General features: G+C 22.6%; 6 protein-coding genes across 6 annotated transcripts in view; 2 read left to right on the forward strand and 4 right to left on the reverse strand.

Moving 5' to 3' along the window:
- Positions 1–1,003: 1,003 nt before the first annotated feature.
- On the reverse strand, positions 1,004–1,294 carry DDB_G0283493 (hypothetical protein; the record flags this gene model as incomplete). The annotated part of the gene is made up of 2 exons (XM_633939.2): positions 1,004–1,182; positions 1,285–1,294. 2 exons carry the CDS (start codon positions 1,292–1,294, stop codon positions 1,004–1,006), a joined length of 189 nt encoding a protein of 62 aa, XP_639031.2.
- Positions 1,295–1,969: 675 nt separating this feature from the next.
- Positions 1,970–2,252, reverse strand: DDB_G0283395 (hypothetical protein; the record flags this gene model as incomplete). The annotated part of the gene is made up of 2 exons (XM_633940.1): positions 1,970–2,148; positions 2,243–2,252. 2 exons carry the CDS (start codon positions 2,250–2,252, stop codon positions 1,970–1,972), a joined length of 189 nt encoding a protein of 62 aa, XP_639032.1.
- A 622-nt stretch (positions 2,253–2,874) lies between these two features.
- DDB_G0283397 (WD-40 repeat-containing protein) lies at positions 2,875–5,631 on the reverse strand (the record flags this gene model as incomplete). The annotated part of the gene is made up of 1 exon (XM_633941.1): positions 2,875–5,631. One exon carries the CDS (start codon positions 5,629–5,631, stop codon positions 2,875–2,877), a length of 2,757 nt encoding a protein of 918 aa, XP_639033.1.
- A 297-nt stretch (positions 5,632–5,928) lies between these two features.
- DDB_G0283399 (hypothetical protein) lies at positions 5,929–6,432 on the reverse strand (the record flags this gene model as incomplete). Its single annotated transcript, XM_633942.1, has 1 exon — positions 5,929–6,432. One exon carries the CDS (start codon positions 6,430–6,432, stop codon positions 5,929–5,931), a length of 504 nt encoding a protein of 167 aa, XP_639034.1.
- A 506-nt stretch (positions 6,433–6,938) lies between these two features.
- Positions 6,939–9,500, forward strand: DDB_G0283495 (hypothetical protein; the record flags this gene model as incomplete). Its single annotated transcript, XM_633943.1, has 2 exons — positions 6,939–7,007; positions 7,251–9,500. The coding sequence occupies 2 exons, from the start codon at positions 6,939–6,941 to the stop codon at positions 9,498–9,500; spliced, it is 2,319 nt and encodes a 772-aa protein (XP_639035.1).
- A 332-nt stretch (positions 9,501–9,832) lies between these two features.
- The window catches only part of ctsZ (cathepsin Z precursor), a gene marked incomplete at both ends in the record, with an annotated part of 1,394 nt that continues 1,226 nt past the window's right edge, over positions 9,833–10,000 (forward strand). Inside the window, one exon of the mRNA XM_633944.1 lies at positions 9,833–10,000. This exon is cut by the window's right edge and continues 217 nt beyond it. Coding sequence (XP_639036.1) covers positions 9,833–10,000 — 168 coding nt within the window.

The following is a 10,000-nucleotide window of genomic DNA, read 5'->3' on the forward strand; positions in this document are numbered from 1 at the left end:
AACCCACATTTTTTTTTTTTTTTTTTTTTTTTTTTTTTTTTTTTTTTTTTTTTTTGGATATTAAAAAAAAAATAAAAAAGAAATATAAGTTCATTCTCGTTGGAAACTGTTGTTGGAAAAAAATAATGAAATAATCAAAGAAAAAAGGGGTTTATAAATAATAATAATTTTTATCATTTGATTCATTAATGATTAAATTAAATTATTTTAATTTTTTTTTTTTTTTTTTTTTTTTTTTTTTTTTTTTTTTTTTTTTTGGAAAAGAAAATAATTTTTTCTTAAATTATTTGTTGGTGAAAAAATAAATCCTTTTTTTTTTTTTTTTTTTTTTTTAAGGGAAAATTTGCCCCCCCTGATTAATTTGTTTTTCAAAAAAAAATTTGGGGTTTTTTCGGCCTTCCCCCTGGGTAGGGTTAACCTTAAACCCCTGGGTTTGGGTTTTCCAATTTTAAAAAATTTTGGAATTTAAAAAATTAAAAAATAAATAATGAAAAGTGAATAAAAAAAAAAAAAAAAAAAAAAAAAAAAAAAAAAGATAAAAATAGAGAGTGGGGTCATGTTGTTGGAAATTAATTTTTTTAGTATAGACATCCAATAAATTAAATTATTAAAGATATAAAACAATGGTATTTTTTGGATTTTATTAATCTTTAAATAAATTATAAATATAAATAATTATTTTAGATAAGAATATTTTAATACTATTTTTTTTTTTCTTTTTAATTTTAAAAAATTGGAACCATTATAGTTCAATTTTAATTAATCAAAATGTTGGTAACTATCCATTTATTTATTTTTTATATTTATATATCCATTAAATAAAATATAAATGAAAAATTTTGAAAACATTTTAAAACAATTTTTTTTTTTTTTTTTTTTATTTAAAAAATAAAATAATTTTATTTAATTGTAATGGTACTATGCTTTTTATTATTAAATATAATCAATTATAAATATTTGAAAATAAAATTCAAAATAATTTAAAATTAATTATTAATTTTTTTTAAAGGCTAATGTCAGCATCAACATGAACAGATAATAATGGAGCAAGGTTTAAATCAATGCATGCAGCAACATCTAAAAGTTGATTAGAGTTTGAACCAAATTGTGATGAGCTTATTGTGTTTTTTAATTGACTCTTTTGGGAAACTGATTTAATGGAGCTGATTGATTGTAATGATTCTATATAATTTAAAATAAATAATAATAAAAAAGGAATTAGAATGGATCTAAATCTCACAAATTGAATTATTATTTTTGGGGAAATATTTTGATGATAATTACTAAATAACATTTTGGAATTTTATGTTTATTTTTTTTTAAAAAAAAAAAAGGTAATGATACAAAAATATGTTTATTTGATTTGAAATAAAAAAAGAGTTTCTTTTTTGGTTTTTATACTTTTTTTTTTTTTTTTTTTTTTTTTTTTTTTTTTTTTGGGAATTAATTAGAAAAAAAAATATAAAAAATAAAATTTAATATTTATTACAAAATTCATTAGATCTTTTTTATTAAAATAAAATAATACCTATTTTTGTAAAAAATTTATTATTTATAAAAAAAAACTGATCTATTAAAAATTTATATTATACAAATGGTGTAATAAAAAAAAAAAAAAAAAAAAAAAAAAAAAAACTAAAAAATAAATTTAAATTTTATACAAATTACCAAATAAAGAAACAACCTATTTTATAATTTTGTGGTTTTCAAAATAAATTTAGATCCCAATTCTATTTTTAGAACCACCACTAAAAAAAAAAAAAAATAAAAAAAAATAAAAAAAAAAATAAAACATATAAAAATAATTAAAAAAATAAAAAGGTGTTAACGGAATAATTAATTTATGTATCAATTAATTAATTTTTATAGTAACGATATTATAATGTATTAAAATTTTTTAAAAAATAAATAATTATTTTTATTTATGCACACAATTGTAATGATACTGATTTATATGATTTTTTTTCCTTTAAAGGCTAATGAAAGCATCAATATGAGCAGATAATAATGGAGCAAGATTTAAATCAATGCATGCAGCAACGGCTAATAGTTGATTAGAATTTGAACCAAATTGAGTTGAATTAATTGTGTTTGTTAATTGACTCTTTTGGGAAACTGATTTAACAGAACTGATTGATTGTAATGATTCTATATAATTTAAAATAAAATAAAATTAAAAAAAGAATTAATAAAGGATTAATTTTAAAATAAAAATTAAAATTTTAAAAAAAAACATATTTACTGAATAACATTTTTAGTTTTTAAAGTAATGATACAAAAAAAGATATTTAGGATTGAAAAATAAAAAAAAAAAATCTTTCTTTTTATAGCAAAAAAAATTATTATTTTAAAAATTTAAGTTATTGGGTTTTAATAGCTTTTTAAATTTAAAACAATAATTTTAATTTTGTTTAGATTCAATAGATTGATTATAATTTAAAATTACTTTTTTGTAAAAAAAGTTAAAATATTGTTTGGATTGATTAAAAAAAAAAAAAAAAAATTAAAAAACAAATAAAAATAATAATGGTAATTAATATGTATTTTATGGGTTAATTTAAATTAAATTAATTAATCTGTACTATTTTTCAAAAATAGGTTAAAAAAAATAAAAATACATTTTTTTATTTACAAAATATAAAATTATTGGAAAAAACAATTAGATAACTGATTTTTTTTTTTTTTTTTTTTTTTTTTTTTTTTTTTTTTTATTAACACTTTTTTTTTAAGATTTGTTAAATAAATTAAAGTAAGGGGTTTTAGAAAAAATTAAAAAAAATAAGGAATAAATAAAGTTTTTTTTTGAAATTAAATAAATTATTTCTATTTATTTATTATCGATATTATATTATTTTTATTATTTTATAATTTTAATTAAGCTATAATTGAATAAAATTTATTTTTAGAAGAGAAAATGATTCGATTTTTTGAAATTATTTGAGCAGATTGTAAAGGTTCATTCGACATCATACTATTTACATTTAATACCTTTGAAAATTCTACAGAATCGTTATCGTTACCACAATCATTATTATTATTTTGATTATTTTGATTATTAATATTATTACCGCTATTAAAGAGTGAAATGGTTCCTTCAGAAGACCATGTTATCATTTGTTGAGAAGATTGATTTCTATGAATACCTAATAAATCTTTATTATGAGATTGAAATGAATTTAAACAGGTTGAACTATACATATTCCAAACTTTAAATTTACAATCTTTTGATGAGCCTGTTAATATTATTGGATCTCTAACAGCATGTGGCGATCTAAATAAAACTGAATCAACACCTATACTACCACCACTGCTGGAAGATGGTGGTGAATGAGTTAATGTACGAAAACAATGAGAATTTCTAATATCCCATAATTTGACTTTACCATCTGAATCACCAGAAATCATTAATGGTTGATGAGATTGTGAATCAATTGACAAGATACCAACTCCACCATTATCCATTTTTGAGATTGGGTAAAGTGATTTCTCAAGATCCCAAATTTGAATTGAAGAATCTTTAAATGAACTTGTAATTACATGAGTACCATTCCAAGTGATATCTTTAATCGTATGTCGTTGTTCATCACATTTAATAACTTTAATTGGTAATAGTGTTGTTGGGCTATTAGCACTACCACTAAAATCTGTCTTTTTCAATTCAAATAATGATATATTATTATTTGACATTGCAACAACTAAAAATACCTTTTCATTTATAATTTGATATTTCATACAAACTACTGATTGTTCCATTTGTAATGTACTTGTTAATGATTCATTATCTAAACTAAAATATTTAACAATATTACTATCTTGATATGATACTAAAAATGAATTTTGTTCTGAAATATGATTTAAACTTTTAATTATTAAATTATCATTTAAATTATTCGTATTATTATTTTTATTATTTATATTATTATTATTATTATTATAATTATTATTTGATAAAAATGATTTTTTGGTGAAAGATGATTTAAAAAAATCATTATCATTATTATTATTATTATTATTATTATTATTATTATTTACATTATCACTAACATTATTATATATACAATTTTTAGTTTCAACTTGCATTGATAAAGAATAATCATTTATATCTTGTGCATAGTAACCATTTTTTGAAGAATTTTTATTTGATTTTATTTGATTATTTATATTACTTTCTCTTAAATTATTATTTGATTCTGATGATTTGGTTAAATTATTGTCACTACTACTGCTACTGCCACTGCTAGTGCTAGTGCTACCACTACTGGTATTATTTGATGAACAATTTAAATTTAAATTTAAAAATAATGGATCAGATTCAATTTGATTTAAAATTTGCAAAATCTCTTTAAATGAAGGTCTTAGTGATGGTGTAATATTCCAACATTTTGAGATTAATTCAACCCAATAAGGTGGGAAACCATTTAATGGTAATCTATAATCTTCAACCGAAGCTAAAAATGCCAATCTTAAAGGTTCCATACCATTATATGGGTCACGACAAGTTACAATCTCCCAAAGAATGATTGCAAATGAGTAGACGTCAACTTTTTCAGTGTAATTCTCTGCTTTGAAGCATTCTGGTGCCATCCAAGCCAAAGATCCCATGGCAGCGGTCATTTCGGTTGGACCTGGTTTCATCTCTTTCGATAGGCCGAAATCATTGATTTTGGCAACGGTGTAACTACTATTTAGAAGGATATTACTACTTGTTAAATCTCTGTGAACTATCGGACCCTCTTTAAAATTTGTATGTAAATAATTCATACCCTCTGCTATATCTCTTGCAATGGATAATTGAAGTGATGGTGGTAAATGGTAGCTTGACTTCTCGTCCAAGAGTCTTCTTAAACTGCCGCCTTCCATATACTCCATAATGATCGACCTGTCATTTGATGGGCCATCGAGTGAACATGCTCCTATAAACATCACACATGTAGGATGGCATAGTTTGCTCATTATCGATACCTCCTTATCGAAAATCTCAGTCTCTGTTAAATCTCTAAACTTTATCAATGTTATCTTTTTCAAAGCAACACTTTTACCCCTCCACCTCGCCTTATAAACTTTACCAAAGAAACCTTGACCTATCTCTTTCTCCACTGTTAATTCTCTCGATGGGATTTCATGCTTCTTTAATGTTGATTTCAATTTAACCAATTGCTTAAAGTTGATTTTATTCTCTCCATTATTTAAAAATGATGAATTTAAACTACTACCACCTCTACTAAATATTTGATTAATTTTATCATTAAAACTATTTGATGTAATTAATGTTGGTGATGTTGATGAAATATCTTCATTACCACCACCACCACCACCACCATTATTATTATTATAAAAATCATCACTGTCATCTACTATAATTTGTGTTGGTGCAAGATCAGAATCTGAATCTAAATCAGACTCCTTTTCTTCTTCAGTACTAGCAATTTCATCGTCATCATCATCATCGTCATCATCATATTCAACATCTTCACTTTTATCATTGTTTCTATTACTACCACTACCAAAACTTTCAACTAATGAAGATGAATTTATATAATTACCCATATCAATCGATGTTTTTATATTTATTTTATTATTTTCATTGTTTTCATTTCCTTGATTGTTATCATCTTTATCGTTATTAAACATTGATGACTATGAAATGTTATTTAAGACAAAATAAAAAAAATTTAAAAAAATAAAAAAAAAATAAAAAATAAAAAATTATTTAGTGGAGTGCACTATGAAAATAATTGGAATAATAAAAAAAAATAAAAAAATAAAAATAAAAATTATTTTTTCTAGTAAAAACTAAAAAATTTGGAAAAAATTAAAACCAAAAAATTAAAAAAATAAAAAAATAAAAAAAAAAAAATAAAAATTAAAATTTTTTTTTTTTTTTTTTTTAAAAATATGCTAAAATGGATATTTTTTTATTTTTTTTATTTATTGATTATTATTAATTAAATTTTTAATATTTTTAAGTTCTAATTTTGCAGATTTATTTTTTGGATCAAGTTCAATTAATCTTTCTAAATCTAAGATTGATTCATCATAATCTTTTAAATGTTTATAAGATTTTGCTCTTTGTTGATAAGCTTTTAGATTATTTGGATCCAATTCTAAAAGTTTTGTACAAGATTCTAATGATGTTTTCCAATCATTTGTTAATAAACAACATTGAATTTGAGTTTGTAAATTTTCAATCATTTGTTCTTTACTTATAATTTCATTTGAAATTTGTTTATTTGATAATATTAAATTATTTAATTGTTTAAATCTTTGATTTGCTTTTTCAAATTCTTTAACTTTAAATAATTGATTACCTTCAACTTTTAATCTTAAAAATTCTGATAAAAATTTCTTTTCATTATTATTAATATTATTTTGATTTCCATTTATTAATTTAGAATTTAAATTTTGAGAAGCTTGTTCAATATTAACAGGCATTTTTGAAATTATATATTAAAAAAAAAAAAGAAGAATTAATTTAAAAATTTAAAAAAAAAAAAAAAAAAAAAAAAAAAAAAGGATATAAATAGTTTTTTGGAAAAAAAAAATAAAAAAAAAAAAAAAAATAAAAAAATTACCACACCATATCGAATTTATTTAATAAAAAATTTAAATGTATTTTTAAATTAAATGTAGTGATATTGATTTGGGAAAAAAAAAATAATAATAATAATTAAAAAAAAAAAAAAAATAAAAAGATAATTTTCATAAATTTAATTATTGCATGTTATTATATTAATATTATTTATACAGAAATAATTATTTCTCCTTTATTTTATTTTGTTTTATTTTTTATTATCATTATTTTTATTTTTATTTTGTTTTTTCTTTATTATTATTTTTAATTTTATTTTATTTTTTTTTTTTTTTTATTTTTTTTCATTTTTTTTTTTTTTTTATTTTTTTTTTTTTTTTTTTATTTTTTAAAAAATTTCAAAAGATAAATGAATTCAACAAATAACAGTCAAAAAAGAGAAAGAGAAGATAATGAAGATATCAATAATATAGATAGTGTAAGTTTTATTATTTTTATTATTATTATTTTTATTATTTTATTATTTTTTTTTTTTTATTTTTTTTTTTTAAACTTATTTTTTTTTTTTATGTATTAATAAAATTCTATTTAAATTTTAGTATTTCTCATCCCTAACATTTTAAATATTTATTGTTTTTTTTTTTTTTTTTTTTTTTTTAAAAAAAATATAATGAACAAATTAATTAATTTATTGGGAATATATTTATTTATTTTTCTCTAGAAATTAAAAAAAACAGAAACAGAAGCAGATAAAGAATTTAAACCACCATCTTTATTTTCAAAGAATGAAGATAACGATAATATAGCTTTTAAATCAAATTTTAAACCACCCTCAAAACCATCAGCAAAACCATCATTTGGTGGTATTTCATTTAATATAACCACTAAAGTATTACCACCACAACAACAACAACAACAACCAACCATTATTAATAACAATAATGACAATGAAAGCCATGAAGAAAAAGAATCTATAAATAATAGCAATAATGTTAACAATGATAATAATAACAATAACAACAGCAGCAGCAGCAAAACAGCCACAACCGGACCAATAAAACCAACTACAACAACAAACACAGTTGGACCTCAAAAACCGACAAATACTGTTGGTCCAACAAGACCAACAAAAATGGATGATGATGATAGTAGTGATAGTAGTGATAGTAGTGACGATGAAAATGATGATAAAAATAAAATCCAACAAGTATCAACAACAACAAAAAACAATATTGGGCCACAGAAACCAACAACAACAACCACTAATGTTGGACCACAAAAACCAACAACAACCACTAATGTTGGACCACAGAAACCAACAACAAATAATGTTGGACCACAAAAACCATCAACCACTAATGTTGGACCACAAAAACCAACAACAAATACAATTGGTCCTCAAAGACCTACAATAAAAGATGACGACGATAGTGATTCAGATTCAGATTCAGATTCAGATGATGATAATTCAAATAAAATTAAAAATGAACAACAAGGAATTGTTGGTCCAACAAGACCAATAATGAAAAAAGATGATAGTAGTGATTCAGATGATGATGATGATTCAGATGATGATTCAGATGATGATGAAAAAGAAGAAATTGAAAGATGGAGACAATTAGCAATATCATTACCAATATCACATGAAGTTACAATTAAAGGTCATGCAAGAACTGTATCAAGTATATCAATTGATCCAAGTGGTAGTAGAATGTTAAGTGGTTCTTATGATTGTAAAGTGAAATTTTGGGATTTCAATGGTATGGATTCATCTTTTAGATCATTTAGAGAGATTGAACCATCAGAGGGTACACAAGTTAGATCCATTCAATTTAGTAATTTAGGTGATATATTCTCGGCATTACCATACACAACTCAAATTAGAATCTATGATAGGGATGGTCATTTCAAGAATGAATCGGTTAGTGGTGATAGATTCATTCAGGATCTCTACCATACGAAAGGCCATGTTTCAACATTGACCGCTCAGTGTTGGCATCCCACAGAAAGGGATGAATTGATTTCGTCATCCATAGATGGTACTATTAGAGTTTGGGATGTGAATCAGTTGAGCAAGAATAAGTCTGTCATAAAATCAAAGAATCAAAAGGGTAGTAGAGTGGGTGTTTCCAATTGTTGTTTTGACCAACGTGGTGATTTAGTCACTGGTGGTATGTCTGATGGTACTATCGCCCAATGGGACAAACGTTCGACTTTGTTGAAACCAAAATTCACTTTTCAAGATGCCCACGAGTTTGGCACCCAAGTTACCTCGATTCAATACAATCGTGATTGCTACTCTATGATTTCCCGTGGCATGGATTCAACATTACGAGTTTGGGACCTTAGAAATCCTTTGAAACCCTTGGTGGTTTGGGATGACCTACTATGTGATTACATTGAAACCAACACTATATTCGGCTCCTATGATAGAGTGATTGTAACTGGTACATCAGCGCCTAAAGGAGGCTTTGGCTCAATTGTTATCTACGATCTATCAAGTTTAACCAAAATGAGACAAATTAGAGTGGACAATGATGTTAGTGTAGTCAATTGTCATTGGTCAACCAAATTGAATCAAATCTTTTTCGGTTGTTCAGATTCATCAATTCGTGGTTTCTACGATCCAACTCAAAGTGTAAATGGTTTGAAACTTTGTGCTTCAAAAGCACCAAGAGTTAAAAATGTGGCCGATTTCGAACCTGATAGACCAATCATCACACCAAATACTCTTCCTCTATTCAGACAAACTAATTCTAAAAAAGAAAAGAAATCTCAAAAAATTAATCCTTCAAAAGAACAACTTAAAAGTACAACATACACTTCAAATAGTACTATGAAACATTTAGTTTCAAAAATTGGTATTATTAATAATACTTCTTGGAAAGAAGATGCAAGAGAATCTTTCCTTAGAGTAGCAAATAAAAAAGAACAACAACAACAAGAACAACAAAAAGAGGAAAAAAAATAAACAATTAATTAAATAAATAATTTTAAAAAAACATAATAATAATAATTATAATACTTTATAAATAATTCTTTTAGAAAAAAAAAGAAAAAAAAAAAAAAAAATTTAGAAATTTCAAAATCAATTTCTGATTCATTCCATTCAAAACATTTTGAACAAAAATTTTTCAATTTTTATTTTTATTTTTTTTTAATTTTTATTTTATTTTTATTTTTTTTTTTTTTTTTTTTGACAGATTTTTATTTTTTTTATTTTTTTTATTTTTTTATTTTTTTTATATTTTTTTTTTTATTTTTTGAAAGGATTGTAATAATAATAATAAATAAATAAATAAAATGAATATACTTAAAGCTTTAGTAGTTTTATGTTTTGTTTACGTTTCAATGGGTATCAAAGTTGATACTCAAACTGGTTTGAGATATACCAGAGAATCATGTTATAAAAAGAGTGATAATCAACAAAGAGAACTCATTTTATCAACTCAACCAAAAGATATGAATCTT

The sequence above is a fragment of the Dictyostelium discoideum genome, assembly GCF_000004695.1.
Source record: "Dictyostelium discoideum AX4 chromosome 4 chromosome, whole genome shotgun sequence".
NCBI classification, from domain to species: Eukaryota; Evosea; class Eumycetozoa; order Dictyosteliales; family Dictyosteliaceae; genus Dictyostelium; species Dictyostelium discoideum.